This window comes from Crassostrea angulata, chromosome 2 (assembly GCF_025612915.1).
Source record: "Crassostrea angulata isolate pt1a10 chromosome 2, ASM2561291v2, whole genome shotgun sequence".
NCBI classification, from domain to species: domain Eukaryota; kingdom Metazoa; phylum Mollusca; class Bivalvia; order Ostreida; family Ostreidae; genus Magallana; species Magallana angulata.
Window position 1 is genome coordinate 40,530,649 of NC_069112.1, and position 20,352 is coordinate 40,551,000.

Below are 20,352 nucleotides of genomic sequence, written 5' to 3' on the forward strand. Positions count from 1 at the left end.
CACAATTCTTTAAGTAGGCACATTGTAGTGTAGTGTAGTACTAAAGCTCAAGACGAAAAGAAAAAAAAGGAGTAAGAAAAAAGAACACCATCTAAATTTAATTGTGTGAACAACAGAAAACATACTTTGCCAAAATAATAATAAATAAATAAAAAAAATGATGTTGTGGATTTCAACATTTATTACTTTACAGAATTCTAGAATTAAAAGCCAATCTGTAATGCTTGTTCTGGAGAATTTTGTAATTAATTATAGATTTTTCCTAATTAAATTGAGAGCATATTAGTAAAATATCATTTAAGTAGATAGGTGACCTTCACACATACTGATAAAGAAGACCCAATATATTTATGACTGGTAGAAATGATAAAAAAAACCTAGACCTGCATCTTAATCACTGAGCAGACATAACAATACAACCACAAGAACTAGAATGGTATGTTGCATAGCATATAATAAATTTTGAGGGAGACTGGGGAAGAAACATGTGATCCAATTTAACTAAATAATAAAGGAGGCTCACTGAAAGCCTTGTATGAACATAAAGACTGAACGACTCTGCGGCAGGTGATGCCTGCTCTTCTGGTCCGTCTACAGAGGACTTCCTGAAATGGAAAAAGGACCGGGACTAATATGCATGCAGACAGCACTATTAATGCCAAGGTAACACGAACCAGCTTATAACATCCTCTGCCCTTGTTAGGAGGTGGATGTGGCCACAACATCGACCTAGGTGTGCGCCACCAAATTAACATTACATTGTACATGTATAATTCTTTGGCTAAATTAAGTGTATATAAAAATCGTTTCAGGCTTTAGTAGCTAGTTTGAGGAGACACCAGGTTTTGCAGGAGGATAGGTGATCAGCTACATGTACCCCTGTGAAGTTCCCAGTTTCACCATAGACATTAAAAATGTCTCCCGAAATTCCCATGTACTTTTTATAATTCTGTTTATTCTAACTCTTGTACTGTTGACTTTGGCCTATCTATTAATGGTGATTGTTATACACCTGTAAAACAGTTACATGTACTATATAACTTTATACGAAAAAAAGTCTAGCATTTTGACTGTTGGACTGGAACTGTTAGATTGGAACTGTTAAAATCGACTGTTAAAAAAGACTGTTGACCGGTGACGTCACATTCCGCTAAAACATGTAATTGGTTAGAAGGGGTATAACAAAACAGTTGTTGACTGTGTCTCGGTCAACAGTTGATCTGTCGGACCGGCTCGCAAACTGTTGCCCGCGGCCTTCGGCAACAGTTTGCGAGCCGGTCCGACAGATCAACTGTTGCCCTCGACCCCAGTCAACAACTGTTTAATATTGCCATATCGTCTGGGTGGCACAGAAGAACAAACCAACATGATGTTGGGTCAAAATTCAAGTTTTCTGTACAATGTGCAGTGTGCCGTTTGGTTAAGAAAATAGAGGTTAAATCGTTAAAAAGGTAAGTCAATTAGCTCCAGATGGAAAATTAACCAAGAAGTAGGAGACCGCCTATCTGCCATAGTTGCAATAATTCACTCGATCAGCTCATCTGAATAATTGTATAAAACTAATTGAGAAATTTGCGGATTAACACAAGGTGGATTAATAAAAGGATTCGCTAGCCGTTGTATTATAACTGTCTTGTTGATTTTTGGCTCAGCTATATAATTGCTCCACATTTCCCTTCGCTGGCCTTGATATTGAAATCGGAAGCTAAACGCAAAGCAATGGAGTAAACTCTTTGCATGGTTGTACATGTAACCCTCCAAACAATGTTCCAAAGAAGTACTGCTAAGTGTTATCCGTTTCAGTGACTAAATTTAGTGTCTATGTAGAGCACTTAATTTAAGGGTGCTTTCCTTTTTACCGGTTCCATGTGTGGCTGAACTTGAATCTGGGAAAGAAAGGACAAGATTAACCTGAATTGTAGGTATAAAACAAGACTACTTTTGCATGTGTGCCTGCTTACGACGTATGTGCTATTGAAGGCTGGATCTTGCGTGGTGGCAATGTGATGATTGTGGATTGTGGTCAATCTGTGACCTGTGTCGCAAACACATGCATTAAGAAGTATTCTGCAATGACCCCCCCCCCCCCCCCCGGAAGGTGCCAGGTTTAAAAGTTTTACAAAGATGACCCTATTTGTCATGTTAATACCAGGTATTGGACCTAGTTCTAGATTCCATGTTCCCTTTAAAACGTAGATCTTTATGTAGCAGATTTAAAGAGAATGGATAAGTCAATAAACTGACCTTTTCATGATTTTATTCTTAATTATTTGGAACTTGGGCCTACACAACTGTACTAGAATGGGAGCTAACTTGAACCTGTTGAATACTGAAATGGTTTTTGTGAAAAAAGGGTAGGGTTTGTACCTGCCTTTGGGAGATGGGGGTATTGGATATCCGCAGGACACTGTGGTTGTATTTCCTGCTTGAGTCTTTTCTGTATCCATCGAAAGCAAGCAGGGGTTCCTCCGGTGACGCTTGCTTCTCACATTAAGGAGTTGTGGCTTAAGATATGGGATCGATGGGGATCAATTCGCATATCTGATTTATATTTTGCTCCAGAGAGATGTATATGGTGTTGTTCCAGTTTGCGATGATGTTTTTTTTTCTCGTTAACTTGAACGCAAAAAAGTAAACCTTTACGACTTTGGTTTCATAACGCAACATATCGCCTAACTAGATTGAGTTTTTACTATTTGTCAAATATTTTTTATTGTATAATGTGAAACCCTCCTTAAGTACTAGCCGTGTACCTAATGACGGTATGGTGTGTTTTCATTGATTAGAAATTAAAAGATGACTTTAGAATTTGCAATAGTAAATATTTTTACCAAAGGATGAACTGATAATACCTAACGTTTTAGGAGAATATATATATATATATATATATATATATATATATATATATATATATATATATATATATATATATATATATATTACATACTTACTAATAAATACAGTGTTTTTGCATATGCGATACAGCTAACTTTATAACACCAGTATCAGCCTTCGGGACTGATACGGATTCTGCAGGGCTGATATCGATCTACAGGGCTGATACGGATCCGTATCGCACCCCTTGCGGAGCCACTCTCGTTTTTGGGCCGTATTATAGTTACTCTTTTCGGAATACCTCTGCTTTTTACCGCTTCGGCGTTTGTTTACATTTGCAGACGATAAAACTGTAAAATGGATCTCAATGAAAAAACATTCGAATTGCTTGGAAATAGACTTAGTGAATTGGAATACATGTGTGGACTCAACGACACTGTAAGTGAAAAAACTGATTATGTTACGCTGGATTTGATAGATTCGAGTCTAGGCCTAAGTGTACAGACTGTAGATGAAAACCTCGAACTTGTAACGTTACCACCAGCTGGTATGCCCGATGTTGAAAGGGAAAACGTGACAGACACACAAGAAGATTCTACATTTAAGTTTGTAAGGGGCCTACAGATTAACCAATACGCGTAGAAAAACTGAATCTGACTTGAGGTAATTTAATGATTACCTAACGAAGAACGGTGAACACAGAAACCCGGAGGAAATTCTATATATCATTTATGTTCATATTCTCTGTTTAAGTTGTTGTTATTAAACAAACTACATTGTTAATCTAAATTGTTTTTGTTTTCTGTATGTTATTAGTAAGTATGTAATAAATATGATAATACAAACCCTTTTCCATATCACACCCTGTATCAGCCCTCGAACAGGGTGTGATATGGAAAAGGGTATGTAATATTCTCTCTCTCTCTCTCTCTCTCTCTCTCTCTCTCTCTCTCTCTCTCTCTCTATATATATATATTTATTATTGCCAGTGTATAAGATATACGGTCTTAATATTTGATATAAAGTTATTATTTTTTTTTAAATCAAATTCAGATATTTTTAAGACATACATACAGATAAGACGGTGTGCACTCAACAAAATTAATGTTCACCAAGTATATTGTAATTGCTATATGAAATAAGCAAATTTATTTGTGTTTTCGTTCGGATGTTTGATTTTTACTTAAATTTGAAATATTAAAAAACGATGTCTCCTGGTTATGACCCGAGACCTTGACCTTTGCTAAGTATTATAAAGTACACTTCCGGTTTCGTAGAATTTTCTTCAAGCTTTTGGACTGTTTTAAGTTGCAAATAAAAGTGACGTCACATATATGCAAAATAAAAATGTTATCAACATAACGATTCACTTTGATTGCTTAATATTAAAAACAATGTTTAGGGCAAAAAAAAAAACACATTAATTACAAGTAAGTACCTGTACTTCCTTTAAAAATATTTGTTTTGTTTTTTTTGTTTCGGTTTTTTTGGGGTTTTTTTTTGTGTGTATAGAGATCATAAATACGCAAAAACACATCAGTTTTAAGAACGAGTGTTCCTTTCTCTTAAGAAATAAGTTCCTATCATATGTTTTCAAAGGGTGGTTAATGTTAACTAAAACAATAAATTCAATTTTCAACATTATAAGAATTCTGACATCACAGCGGAAAGTACAGTCTTTGAAACGTTCTACTTTCCCATTTAAACGGTGAGCGTACGATGAGCGCACTCTGAAAAAACGGTGTGCGCACGCTGAACGGAATTTGGTGAACGCTAATGAACAGTGAACGATGAGCGTACGCAAAGCGCAAACGGAGCGCAAAGTAAACAGTGAACGCAAGATGAACGATTAATTTGTGAAACAAGTCATTGCAAGAAAAATTCTGTTATTATGTAGTGCTCTTTATCACAAAAATCTTCTTTAACTTTGTACATTGTAGGACAGATATGTTGCACAATAGGTATTGTCATATAAGGTAGAACAATACGATGACCAATTAGAAAAGGTGAAGTCTCTGTCGTTTACTTTTTAATACATGTAGTTCATATCAAAAACATTCTTGCCATCCTCATTCCATCTAACAATAGATGGAATCTGCTAAAATCTAAATCTAATTTTGCAATTTTATTGCATTTTTCATAACAGGCGTGTGTGGTTTCAACCGATTTATTGTTCCTAATATAACGTTAACCGATCAAAATAGTCACGAAAATGAGCAGATTATTAAAATTAATCTAAACAGTCAATTACATATTGAGTCTTCATGTTTCGAGGTTGTCGTGTAATTCACTAGACTATTATCATAGTGAAAACCGATGAAAAGAAATGAATGATTATGAGGAAAGTCATGATTTCATAATATTAAGGGGCGTTATAATGAACTATGCTAAAAAAACTGTGTTGATCAATGCTCAAAAATTGTCTGGACTCGGTGGTTATTTTGGATAGAATAACCGAAGCTTTATATATTTCATTTTATACTTATATATCGTAACTTGAGTGGATTCTAGAGTGCAAAGCGACGTTGTTGATCGACATAAAATTCAACAAGAAGAAAGAACCTTCAGCTACATCTGTTGTTGAAAAAACACGTACTTGATGAAAAAATTGTGAACCCCTTTTACCCACACATTTTTCAATAATATGCTATAGTTTTCTGTAATAGTTAATTTAACAATTGATTTCTAATGTAAGACTACAACATGATTGACACAAATATAAACAAGGTCAACACGGTTAACAATAAAATCAAAAAGATATCATATTGGTCATTTCTAAATGCATTTCTTAATTGCATTTCTTGAAAAATTTTAAACTTTATTTTAATCCTTTTGCCTTGAACTCACCAATTTTCTCATCAGATATAAAAAAAAATTGTAGCATATTTCAGTTACATGTATTAATGCAGCTTGCTGATGATATTCATAATATTTGAGAAACAAATCAATAGCCGGGATAGTGACATGATGACATCACAGCAACTTACGCCATTCAGTAAAGTGAATCTTTACAAAACATTCTAGAAAAGTAGCTGAATCGTAGAGCTATTCATGTAATTTTTCAAGTAGTCTTCAGTCACATATTATTTGACTTACTATTGTGACTTGATTTTATTTAATTTCAAAACAAGAAAATATGTAAGTGTATTTGAAGTGCACCTGTATATTTATTTTAAATTTTAAAAACCATACCTTTATTAACGTCTCATCTAGACATACAGAAATCGCAAACTCAAAAAGAGTCGATGGTTACAGATAAATAGGAGACGTCGGACAAACAAAAAAACAAATATTTCAAGGAATTCGAGCAGCATACATATTGGTCCAGTATTAGTACTTATAAGCATGTTGCTACAGTGCTGCTATCCTTAAAGTTGATACAGATAGGATGCACGATACATGATCAAATAATAAAGTCAAACTCTATCCTATCCTGGATCCTGTCGCCAATCAAAATCGAGTCTAAATTTTAAAATGGTTTTGCGAAACTAAAAATAATTTAGAAACACATTATTTTACAACATCATTTTTATTTGTAATACAAATTAAAACTGTTAAATAAATATAATAATGTTTTATATTTAACAAGCGGTAAAGAAATTCGATACACGCTACATGTTAGTCAACTCGTAAACAGCGTAAGTATGGAGTTAAAGTAAACTCTAGACTGATAAATGCAGCGTAAAATCAATACATGAATAAAGTCTTATTGCTTTATTTAAAAACTTCAATAGTATAAAAACAGAAACATTCAGTCTGTGACCAATTTGACATAAAAGTATGTACCTTGTATCTTAAAGCTGACATCAATTCATAGATACGCATTATTTCCCTTTTATCTCCGACTACCGCCATATTAGTTGTCGATTTCTATTGTTCTGCTCATCGCTACACACCCCCTATATAAGACCGAGAGCACAATTCATGCTTCACCGCATTCAGGTATTTCATACACCCTAACACGTTACCTTAGACGAAAAGACGTGTAGACACACGTTTTGAACAAAAATAATATGACAACCACTGCACTAACAAGGAATATATCCAATGAACGACGAAACAAGACATACCGAAATCCAGGCATATAAACTTCAAAAATCCTCAATAATTGTTGACCCTTTTCCTGTTTATGTTATAACATTGCACATGCGCAACCACACGCTGTGGGTGATCGAACAATGTCAATATATGATCGCATGGAAACGGAGCGTTTTTATAGAACCGATGGAAAAGAGTCACTGTTACGTTGTTACTGTCTTGGATTTACTATTATTTAGCTACTGGATTGGATGTAGTGCCGCCGGTGTTTTCAAATAAGATGCAGACGTTGTGCACTCTGTATCAACGACACACCTGTTTGATGTGCATTTGAAGTAAGGCAGCACTATCTGTGCAAAATAATACAGATACTAGTACCTTGGAAATTCTCTCAAAGAAAAAATATATTTTGTATTTTATTGATTGTTGTTTCCTTTATTCTTTATTACAAACATTTTACTGCAATGTGTAGTTTATGCATTTAGAAGTCCGTGCAACCTGAATGCCTCGATCGGAAAGCAACCGACCGTAACTTTCTCGACCGGTATTTATACCCCAGTGGCAGTAGAGGAGCGATCGAAACTAACATGGCGACCAAATGCTTTTATGAATTAATGTCAGCTTTAACAAGAAACGCCCGTTGTTTCTGTGTACTTATCACGTTTCATATAACGTCTTCGTTGTCCGATCACAAGAACGTATAAAACCCGAAAATAAACTGAACATATCAAATTAAAAAATGTAAGCAAACCAAACATGCGTACGAATTTATGTTTTATCAACAGATTCAAATAAATCAGCAACAAATGCAAAATTTTAATTTATAATGTACTGCTTTCCTAAATCGTGTTTACATTTATCGGCGACCGAATCAATTGATTACCGATAATTTTCCCGTATGTTATATCAAGCAATAAAAAGTACCGTAACAATATTCAAGCAATGTATAGCAGTTCTTTTTCTCCTTTTTAATCATTATTTTAGATATATCTAATATTAACAAAGCTTTAATCTCTTACTTGTTTGTTTGCGCACTTGAGTACTAGTACACTTTGCGTTCGATTTTATATCACCGATGCAAATTAGTAACCTAATTTTAAAGATTATCGATTTTGTTATACTATGTACAGGATGGATGCAGGATACAGGATAAAGAATAGGATTGTTTTGTCAACGGCCATGATAGCAGCACTGCATTTTTAATAACAGTTAATTGAACAATAAAAATGCGAATGTATTAACCTCCTTACAAACTTGGTGAACCGGGTTCAACGTTATACAGTTTGATTGAACTGTTGATTATTTTTAAGCATAGGTATCACCATTGACACGTAAACATCTCACTTTTCTCTCTCGCAAATTATTCTAAACCTAAAATCACACGGATAATCATGCCACGAACCATCCTCTGACAACATACACTCTTCGCTTTTGCCACCGTTTGGTTGATTCGGATACCAGTTCCTGTAGGTTAAGTCGTTGCCCGAGTGATCCCACACCCACTCGTCATATTGTGGGTGTTTTATTCCCCCGGTCCACCATTTGCCTGTGGAAACTTTATTTTAAAAAAAAGAAAACATTAAAAGTATGTGTAACAAACATAAAGTCAGTCTACTAAATAAATGAGGTACAGTGCGTGATATCTGTAATAATGTTGTTCTAGCTAGATTATACCATTTTCTTCAAAAAATCTAATAGAATGAACTTGTCGGTACATATACATTGTTTAAATGTTGTAAGTAATGTTTAAAATTTACTTCAAACACGATCATAATGATGCATTAAAAAAAAAAAAAAAAAAGAAATTGTCAGAATATTAATGACATCACCATTGAAATAAAATAAATCTAAATATGTAATAATGACATTAAATCCATTATCTTTTTAGGAATGTTTTAGTCCAAAGCTTACTGCAAAAAAAAAAAAAACTTTTAGGATGGGGTTAGGTGGTTACTTCGTGTTTACAATATATTGTGTAAATAGATTAAGATTAAAAAAAAATACAAAATACCTTTATCCATTAGCCAGTTTTGTTCTGCCTCCGAGTTGATCTCAAGTAGATACGATTTAAATGATTGACATTTTGTCTGTAAAACAAAAAATCGTATTCATATATATACTTTTAATAAACACAACATGACGCCTTTGTTTATTCAATATCAAAGCAGAAGTTAGATGTTGAAAAGCTTCAAATACAATTTCAGAGGACAAATTGTTACAGATTGGCCAGTTTTTATAGTTCCTTCTTTTCGAACTTATTTTCCTTTTCTTACGTCGTCAATAGAGAAGTATCTTCAATATTAATAATATTAAAAAAAGACACAAAAAACGTTACAGTAATGCTATTATTTCTGGAAAAATCGATTGTTTAGCGTGAGTGAAGCAGGTAACATGTAAAAGTTTCATGATATATCTACTAATGGGACAATAACTCTTAATAACGTAAGATACGACAATGCATCGACAAGACGAGGTTAAAGTATTTTTTTAGCGACCGTTACATCAATGGAGAGTAAAAAAACGGTAATACATTTAATGGGCTGTTTAATAAATATACAATGTAGTAATAACACACACAGTGTCAATCTCCTAGTATTGAATTTGGCAAAATACATGTGTATCTTGCACGGAGGTCGACGCAAATACAAAAAAAATACAATTAACATTTTTAGCGAGAACAAGTAATCGATATATGAAGCTGGTAATGCAACTATTTCAATGTTTTTTGTGCATATTGCATCTAGTTTTATTTAATTGAGACGAAATAGAATTATCATACAGCTTTACTTTTTATCAATATTAATGCCTTTGGAAAGCATATTTTCATCGACGTAATTCTGAGAATATATCTATTATAGTTACATGTATATAATAATATTGATGATTTAAGAAATGCAATCTTTTGTTGGAAGTCGGCCTTTTGAAAGTGGATCTCTGTATCTAAATGACATCTTAATCAACATAATTGCAAAATTAAATGCATTACATCCAGTTATATGGTGTGTTTTTGGTTAATCAGCAAATATAGATTAAGACAAAAATTGATAAGGAATATTTTAAGTAAATTTACATCATTTTCTATTTTATTGGTTATTCTCTATCACCTCTAAATGCTATTGTTTATACACTTATTGAAAAATAAGTTTTAGTTCCGTTTGGTCATTAGGAATTTTTTCTAAAACTACAATGAATTCATGTTTGTACATTTATATTAACATGTATAACAGTACAAAGTGTAACTTGTTTACAGCTTGGCATTAAATGTTTAAGTTTAAATACCTTGCCTGCATTCCACGTGAAAGAAGATTTCATAAAGCAGTATTGGGCATTTGCAACCCTTCTCTCTTGATCTGAAATTATGTAAGCGTTAGTTTATATTGTTCTCGAACAACCGCCATAAGTTACATTATATGTATTTTGATGTTGGAACATTTAAGAAAAATATACATTAATATTATATTGTGAGTTAGATAGATAGATAGATAGATAGATAGATAGATAGATAGATAGATAGATAGATAGATAGATAGATATCAACATGAATGACTTGCATGTTCCTGTTTCATTCTCACATCTAAGTTGAAATTGTAAAATGTCATCTGTTTCTTTAAAGAAAGAAAAAACAATATGTACATATAAATGCGTTTAGTTACAATAAGGATACATCCTTAAAAAATTAGTTTATGCACATACGATACCGATTTGACACAATCTAACACCAGAGTAGACCCCAACTAGACCCCAACTTTCGGGGTTTTTTTGGAGTTACTCTGGGTCTACTTTGCGTCCACTCTGAGTTTACTTCGAATTTTCTCGGGGTTTGCTTTTGGGGACCACTTAATGTTCTGAAGTAATTTAATTATTTTTCCACCTTACTGCCTGTAACTCGTGCACATGAATATTCCAAACACACATGTGTCATCTGCTTTAAGGGCTATACTGCTGATCGGGTTTTACTCTCTGGGCCCACTTTTGGTTAACTTACATGTAGGGTTAACTCTCGTACAGTGTATTAGACCTAGTATACTTAAAAAAGAAACCCATGGTTTTGTTTGGGTTTAATTTCTGTAAGGTTGGGTCTGATCGGTGTTGTAAGAATGTAAAGTATACAAATGTACAGCACAAAATAATTTTTGTTTTATATTTATTTGCTAGTACTGTGGTTCCATTAATATTCAAGGGTATCAATTTTCGTCGATAAAGTGAAAATCACAGTTTCAAGGATATGTAAAGTCGTGGCCAATGACCCCATCAATACAAAATGTTAATAGAAATTCCATTTCAATGAACATTTAATTTCATGGATCAACTTAAAAACGAAATCCACGAAAATTGGTATTCAACGAATATTGATGAAACCACAGTATTGTATTTATTAAGTTTAATATCTACATATGATGCTTTATTTTCAAAATTGTGAAACAAACGCAATTTTTTTTACTATGTTCGCAAACTATAAAAATGTTCCCAGTGAAAAAATTTGAATTGCTTGTTCAAAGTAAAATACCTCTAATCAAGTTATTTTGATCTTTTAAATTCTTCATTTGTTTCTGCAATTGCACGTCTCTATCTGTTAAAAGAAAATGTGACTAAGAAATATCATTTATTTTATGTGTCCGTGTACAATACGAATATATTAAGCATCAACTGATCTTATACAGATTTAATGTAAGAACCCCAACCACCCAACCCCCCCCCCCTCCAAAAGAAGAAGAAAAAAAAAAACTAAGCAAAAAAAAAAAAAAAAAAAAAAAAAAAAAAAAAAAAAACATACTTTAAAACATAATACAAATACTCAAACCAAATCAAGAATTTGACGTGCTTGTCTGTACTAGGTCAACTATATAAATAAATATCTTCCATGATATGCCATTTTATTAGTGCTGAATTTACTTACTTACATTGTAGTACAGTGTCTCCGCGAAAATAAAGAAAAGAAAACATATTTATACAGCAGTCAATTCTAGTCCACATGTCGATCAATGCAATCCTGTGCAACTGAATATGACATAACTTCTTAAATTAAAAGTTTATAGACTAACGGTATTAAGTGTCAATAAGAGATGTCGAACTTGATTTCAGTTAATACATGTAATGTACCAAGGCTATCAATCAATTAATATCATACAGCATATCTAAATGATTTCAAATATCTTATTTCTAAAGTATCTTTTTGATTTTAAATGTACTGTTCTGTCTAATATTAAAGATCTATACATGTATTATATGTAAAAAAAAAGATTATCACGTTTTAAAATTCACAACAAAGTCTATTGAAAAAGTTGAAGTTTTAAATGTTCAGTATATATGTTTCTTTTGGATATTTTCTTACAAATATATTAGTTAAAGATGCAAAGATTACCATTCTTTAAAAAAGGCCAAAAAATTGTATTTTACAATGTTTACATATAAAACATGATATAAAAGTACAAAGTGTAAGCCTTCTGTCTTACAGGATCCTATTGAGGGTCAGCTCAAGCTTATGGATGACAAGTCCAGTATTTCTTTCTCAAACGGTTTTATTAAGCGTGATCGTATAGTTAAGATTACAACAATCTAAAGCAGCCCAAATCAGGAGTCTGCACAATCTCATTTCATATGGGTATATATAAGGTTTTACTTATGATGGACAGTTTTGACTAGTTCGGCCCATATACGACGATCATGAGTGAACATTTAGTGTTCAAAATTAAGATTAATATTTTATTTCTAAATAAAGTAACAAAACCGTCAAAACTGCCAATCAAAGAGTCTGGATGCACGATGTGGGTCTCCGAGTCCTGGGTCTCGGAGCCCCCCCACCTAGTATGAGGCATCACTTACTCACAATACGTTCATTCATACACGGCATAAAAGGTTACAAAGGTTAATATATAGAATACACAATACATGACTCAATATAGAATACTAGAGCATCCGTTGCAGACACAGAATCGCCAAATAGGTCACATGTTGTTAAACTCTCAATTTGGATATTATTCTGCCCGTATTATGACCTGGTTTCATAACATCATTTAGGAATACTACGCATTGCTACAAGAGTCACAGAGTTCATTCTGTCAATTATCATTAACACCATTCAGTGCGCAGCATCTAGGTACACATAAATACCATAGTGACCATTATGTAATACTAGCAATTCAAGGTCATAGCATGGCTATCTGTTTACATACGTCCCCCAAACAAAAGAAATATCCCGAAGGGAGATTTCTCATGCCTGGCGCCCGGAATAGGAAAGCGTCCTTGATCTACCCTTGATCAGACGAACTTCCTAGTGACATACCAGTCAGAACATCTATGTTAAGAGATAGTAACAAGTGACATGTTTCCACCTCCGGCTTGGAACACCATTCATCTATAAAAACAAATCTATACCCAGGATGTATACATGTACATAAAATCATATAGCTGTTTGATTATATTGCATTACAATCATGAAAACAATAATGAATAAAGTATGACAAAAATGACTAAGATGAAATAACCATAGTTGAATATAAACGTAATTCATCATCAAAGTTATACTAAGTATGGTTAAGCTTGATGTCACATATATATATACAAAGTGCATGCTTGTAAGTTCACAAAATATCTCTTCCTTCTTAGGGGTGAGGTTTGCGTCATAGGTTCGGAGTCCATCGGTTTCTTCCTGAAGTTCTCCAGAGTGAATCACCAAATACAAGATTTATATTAGCACAAGATAACGCACGTTTCTACTTTAACACATTTCACATTTTTTTGATTTTCGCTAAATTTCACAATCCTTTCATAAGGAATACACAATCCATCATCGGCACCCGTGGATAGAGGGTCGGCGCGGATGGCGAGGCGACTTCTCGCGGAGCGTCTCCTGCGTTCCTCTGTTGCGTAGACATCGCGGCCTTCTCTTCCAGGTATTTACGTGCCAGCTCTGGGTCCGGTCGATAGTATTTGGTCCATGGATAGTCTTCATTTTCCTCCTCTCCAAGAAATTGTTGTGCTAGTTTAGTCGAAATTGTCCCCGTGTTACTGGTCAATTTGCGAGTTGCGATTCTTCCGCTTCGTCGGGGTTTCTCTTGGATCCTAGTGACTTTCGGGATTGGTTCAAGTTCAATAATGTCGCTAGAGGTCCTTTTCTCTGGATTCTCACAACAAAATACAGTGTCTTTGGAAGAACCTTTCTTATCTCCGTCACTACCCCTTTTTCGACAACCTGTCCAGCAACCACTACAGCATATACCACCCCACTTTTTAATAGTTTTACGTTTCTTAATACAAAGTCCTATCGTTATTGTTACTGCCAAAGTTAAACACAAATAAAACCAGGGGCTTCCCACCCAAGATGAGAATTTTCTGGGTTGCAAATTAATAACTGGCAATTCCGCCATAAGTGTATTCATAGGGAAAACTTTTAAATTAATATATTTTTTCTTAAGACATTAAACCATGGAAACCTGAGCAACCTTGTCCCATATTCAAGATGTCGATAGTAATATTTAATAGTTTTTACCAATAATTTTAAATCACGTACAAAAATTAGTCTTACAATTTCTTTACTTATTCGCTGTTTCATGTATTTCGCGTATATGTTAAATCTCTTTAACTCCGCATATACATACAAATAACCGAGGTGCTGAGTCCGCGTTTACTAGTCGGCGTATCTCAATACATGTTTTTATGTCACAGGGGGTCATCCTGTCATATCTTTTTAAAAGCGTGCAATATATACAAAGCTAAGCTTATTCAAGATTATTTACATCTACATTATACAATAATATAACTTATTTAGTTTATTAATTTGGTTAGTTCCTTCATAATAGCCAACACATACTTTTGTTTGCTATTTTCTCTACAGGGCTTAGGGATTGATTTACGCGGTTTAGGGATTGGTTTGAAGCCTCGACCTACTTCAGGGACTATTTCATCTATTTCCATATTTTCATCTAAGGGTACATTGGTGTTATCTAAGGGTATTTCATGGTCTTGACCACTATTTTCATCACATTGATTTGACTCATGGGTCTCATCCGATTCTGAATCTACGGTCTGATCATTCTCGTGTTTATATTGTTGATCATCCATGATCTTCTTAGCTCTTATACGTCTTTGAAGTTCTGCTAGGGGAATATCCTCTTCGTCTGAAGATCCTTCTCTTTCCCATTGTTTGGACTGTATAGCTCTTTCCAATGGTTCTGGTTGCATGTCTTCATTTTCTGATGACGATTCATCTTCCGGTGGCACCACATAGTTAGTTTTTCTTAGAGTTCTTCCACCATCTTCAGTAGTTTGTGAAAGGGGCCAGTGCGAAATATCTGCCAGTCTTAATTGGCGTGCATGGCATTTGGTGGTTAATCCAGTCAATTGGTCTCTCACCACGAAACTAACTGGTCCTTTCTGCTCAATGATTCGATAATATGGTAGCCACTTTTTATCTAACTTATTTTGTCTTCGGTTGTTCTTAAGGTAGACAGGGTCACCTACCTGAAAATTTTCATCTTTGCTTCTCTTATCGGCCTGAGCTTTCTGTTTCTTCTTGGCTTCCTTCATATTACGATGTACTAGCAGGAAAGCATTATGTTGTTCTTGAAGGGCGATCTTGTGTTGATCTTCTCCCGCATATCTCCTTCGAGGTTTCATTAAGGTATCAAGAGGTAATACGACATCTCTGTTGTACATAAGGTAATATGGGGAAAACTTTGACGAATCGTTAGGATGGAAACGAATGGCTGCCAACGTCTGATTAAGATGAATATCCCATGTTTGAGCGTTGTCTGTTGTTTTCTTAGCCATCACGTCATGTAGAGTTCTATGAAATCGTTCTACTTTACCATTACCTTGAGGGCTGTAATAAGATGTTTTGATATGGTTGATATTCAATTCTTTTAAAGTTTCTTCCACTTTCTTATTCACATTTTCTGTTCCGTTGTCTGTGAGGATTTGAAGAGGACAGCCATATCTTGGATATATTTCTTCTAAGATAAGATGTACTATGTTGTCAGCTGACTTATCAGGAACGGGAAAAGCTTCTGGCCAACCAGAGTAGATGTCAATAAAAGAAACTATGTACTTGTTTCCCGACAAGGATGTTGGATATGGTCCTGATAGATCAAGTCCTACTTTAGCCATTGGAAAAGGTGGTATATCTGTCTCTTGAAGTGGAGGCTGATTTTTCTTATTGCTCCTCGTTTGGCATACTACACATCCTTCTATATAAGAGTATAACCTTTTGTACAAATTTGGTATGTAGTACTTTTGTCTGATTACGTCATATGTTTTGTCCACTCCCATATGTCCAAGTCCGTCATGATATTGCTGCACTACTAAAAGTTCTAACTCACGTGGTACATACAGGCGGAGTTTTGGGCCTTCTGAGTCTCCATCTGAAAGATAGTACATTAAACCATCAATTTCCACAAACTTCCTTTCTTCGGTTGCCGTTGCTGTTCCTTTATTTAACCGATTTTTCAGTTTCTTGATCTGCTCATCGTGTTGTTGACTTTCTTTGATGTTGATTTCTTCTGGTAGATCAATGAAGGGTTTGACCAATTCGTCGTGTTGTTTAACTCCACATCTGGCTAATCTCTTAGGCGAAAAGGCATTGGAGTTAAGTACGTTCACTTCAAAGAAATTGTCCTTAACATCTGGTTCATCATGCTCTGATTGTTCTTCCTCTTCACACTCGAGGTTGACTGTCGGTAATCGGGATAAGAGATCTGCACAGCAGTTAAATCTTCCTTCTATGTACTCTACCTTACAGTTATATCCTGCAATACTTAATGCCCATAGTTGAATTTTCTTATTTTGCATTGGAGATTCTAAGATATACTTGAGCGGCTTATGGTCTGTTCTTATAGTAAACTGAGCACCGTGTAAATAATGGTCTAACTTCTGAAGGGCGTAATGGATTGCAAATGCCTCCTTTTCTATGGTTGACCACTTTTCTTGAGTTTTACTCAGCTTGTGGGATAAGTAATATATTGGCTTATCTTCTCCCTCATCTGTCTTTTGAGTAAGGCACGCTCCAATACAATTGTCGCTGGCATCGGTGTACAGGATGTAAGGCTTATTAGTATCTGGATATGCTAGTAAAGGCACTACCGTTAAACTTTCTTTAATAAAGTCAAACGCTTTTTGACAACATGGTGTCCATTTGAACCTTGCATATTTTCTGGTTAAGTCAATCAATGGTTCTGCAATCTTAGAGAAGTTCGGTATAAATCTCCTGTAATAACTACACATACCTATAAAGCCACGAACTTCTCGGACTGTAGTGGGCGCTGGTAACTTTCTTATAGCTTCGACTTTCTTTGGATCAGGTGTAACGCCATGTTCATCAATGATGAAACCAAGATATTCTGTCTGTTCCTTGAAGAAACTACATTTCTTTAGCTTCATTTTAAGTCCATGCTTCCTTAGGCGGTTGAAAACGTCTTGAATATGCCGAAGATGATCTTCCGGTGTCTCTGAGAATATAAGAATGTCATCCAGGTATGCGATGGCAAACTCCTCTTGTCCTTGAAGAACTATGTTCATTAGCTCTTGAAAGACTGCCGGTGCATTACTCAACCCAAATGGCATCCGGTTGAATTGAAATAGTCCTTTGTGACATGCAAAGGCCGTTTTTTCTTTACTTGAATCTTCTAATTTCACTTGCCAATATCCACTCTTTAAGTCTAGTGCAGTGAAATATTTTGCCTTACCTAGTAAACATAGGATATCATCAATCAACGGTAGCGGGGATGATACGGGTTTCACTATCTTATTCAAGCTTCTAAAGTCAACGCACATCCGGTCTGATCCGTCCTTTTTCTTCACCACTACTAAGGGAAATGACCAAGGCGATTGTGATCTCTCAATTATCTTTGCGTCCATCATTTCCAGTATGGCCTTGTCAATTATCTGTCTTTTATTTAAGGGTACACGGTAGGGTCTGTTCTTTATTGGGTGGTGATCTCCAGTTTCTATCTTCATTTTAACAGTATCAGTCACTCCAAGGTCACTGTCTTTCTTTGCAAATAAATCATTGTTTTTGCTCACAAGTCTTTTGATTGAGAGTTCAAATCTTTTAGGTACATCAATTTCTTCTTTTGTGTCTTGAGTAGTCTGTATTTCTGAGATTTTCTTCTGTTTTAATGCGGTAATTCGTCCTACTATGTAGCCTCTTGGAATTTTATAATTTTTGTTAGTTTGGTTAACGAAGATCATTGGAACTTTCTTATCTTTCCGAACTATACAAACGGCGTCTTTTAAATATAGTCCTGGGTCTTCCATAATGCAGTTATTGTCTATGCTGTTCACTTCAACCAAGTCATTTTTTTCCAGAGGAAAATTGTTATTTATTTTTCCATAGAATACAGTCACCGTGTTTGGTCTCATAATAAGTTTCTTAGGAGTTCTTACAATAGTTGAGATGTGTAAATCTTCTTTAAGTTCCGCGTATACTTTGCCATCAATACGCATGAGTCCAAGATCAAAGTATAAACGAACATTGTTTTTCTTGAGCCAATCACGACCGAGAATCATGTTTCGGTTGAGTCCCTTTGTCACATAAAGTCTGTGGTCTAAAGTTAATCCTGAAATCTTAAAGGAAATATTAACATACCCTATCGCAATTAAAGAATTGCCATTTGCTGCTTGTAAAGAGGGGATGTCATTTTTAAACAACTTGGGGCGGGGAAATAGATTATCATACATTTTCTTACTAATTAGAGATACGGCTGCACCTGTATCTACCAAAGCTCTAAATTTATTTTTACCTACTTTTAATAAACAGCTACTGGGGTTGTTAGTAAAATTAATTTCATATGTAGGTCTTTGTTTAAAGTTCTTTCTTCGGGCTTCAACGAAGGAAGAACGTCTTAGTTTTCCTGTTTTTGTTTGTCAAAATAAGAGCGCGATTTGAAATTTTGAGACGATCCCCTATTTACTTGGTCGCTAGATTTATATGTTCGGCCTTGACGATTTGATGGTCTGCCCCGATTTTGCTGCGTTCTTTGATACATATGCGAGCCCCAACAATCTGCACGCACATGACCTACTTTACCACAATTCCAACATTCCACAGGCGAACGGGGTTTCTGCTCTATATTATGGACGGGTTTGTTTTGACTGGGTCGTTTATTTATTTGAGGACGGGACCTGACTTGGGGTTTATTTTGAGTACAAAATCGAGCCCTATGACCCGTCTGTTTACATTTAAAACACCTACTATTACGCGCATGGTCAATTTCCATTGGTTCTACATGCCTTGTTTCTACTGCGGTAAGATTATCTGCTCTATCCTTTAATAAGGGAAGAGTAGTATCAAAATTTGAAAGAGTTCGCTTGTTGTCATTACTTTGTACAATTTCTGTCATATTTGACCCTCTTATCGCTAGCCTCTGTCTCAGACTTTGTTCTCGCATTGCTATTTGAATTGCGGATTCTAAGTCTTTCGGGTTTTCTCGCAAAATTCTCATTCTGAGGTAGTCGAATGTCAACCCGTCACAAAAGATATCTACTAACTGTTGTTGTACCAATTGTTCTTTTAGTCTGTCATTACTGTAGGCGTCTTCCGCGATTTGCAATAGTCTCTCGGCGAACAACTGAACACTTTCATTTGAATTTTGTCGAGTCTTACGCATTACTGCTAACGCGTGTTGGGGATCTGTTATTTCTGCAAATCTATTTTTAAGGGATTCCTTAAGATCGTCCCAAGATGGGATTTCTTCAGACGCATCTGTTTCATCTAAATACCTTTTAATATAATCCCCCACTGAACCCTTACTCGTTATGTATGCAAGCATGGGGATCTCATGACCTTGTTTCCCAGACATAACACTGTACTTTTCAACTTCTTTTATCCACTGTTTAAATTTTTGAGCATCTCCCTCAAAAGGAGTTATCACAGAAGATAGGGGTACTGAGAGTGCGGCTGTTATAGCTTTAACTTGACCAATGAAAAAATCTTTATCATCATCCTGATCTGGGACTCGGTGTCGAGGTTCAAGAGTTTCATACGGCCTAGCATCATGATATGTTTCAAAAGTATTTTGTTTAATCTGTTCTTTTTCTGAAGAATTTTGACCTGTTTCTTGCCCTTTATTTTCTTTGTTCTGACCCAACCCCGCGAATTGTTTTTCTAATTGCTCCATTTGATTTCTAAGTTCTTTTTTATAAAACCCATCACCTGTTGACATATTGGTTGCTTAGACAAAGTTGTTTACTTCGAGATAGCTATAAGAGACATATAGAAATGGTTCTTACCTTATTCTGTTTTGAACTTCGCTCAGTCCTGGTCACTGGCACCAAGAAAGTTCATGTAAGCCTTCTGTCTTACAGGATCCTATTGAGGGTCAGCTCAAGCTTATGGATGACAAGTCCAGTATTTCTTTCTCAAACGGTTTTATTAAGCGTGATCGTATAGTTAAGATTACAACAATCTAAAGCAGCCCAAATCAGGAGTCTGCACAATCTCATTTCATATGGGTATATATAAGGTTTTACTTATGATGGACAGTT

At 35.0% G+C, this 20,352-nt stretch overlaps 1 protein-coding gene across 2 annotated transcripts in view; it reads right to left on the bottom strand.

The window, feature by feature from the left end:
* LOC128170862 (CD209 antigen-like protein C) overlaps window positions 1-20,352 on the bottom strand; it is a 46,266-nt gene that overhangs the window by 24,248 nt on the left and 1,666 nt on the right. Inside the window, exons 3-7 of one of the 2 annotated variants that reach the window (XM_052836615.1) lie at window positions 11,381-11,443; window positions 10,425-10,478; window positions 10,153-10,223; window positions 8,885-8,960; window positions 4,992-8,428 (exon numbers count right to left, since the gene is read on the bottom strand). In XM_052836615.1, coding sequence (XP_052692575.1) covers window positions 8,214-8,428; window positions 8,885-8,960; window positions 10,153-10,223; window positions 10,425-10,478; window positions 11,381-11,443 — 479 coding nt within the window. In that variant the 3' untranslated portion in view covers window positions 4,992-8,213. Of the gene's footprint in view, window positions 1-4,991; window positions 8,429-8,884; window positions 8,961-10,152; window positions 10,224-10,424; window positions 10,479-11,380; window positions 11,444-20,352 lie in introns of those variants that run through there. The other variant, XM_052836614.1, reaches the window with a different exon arrangement.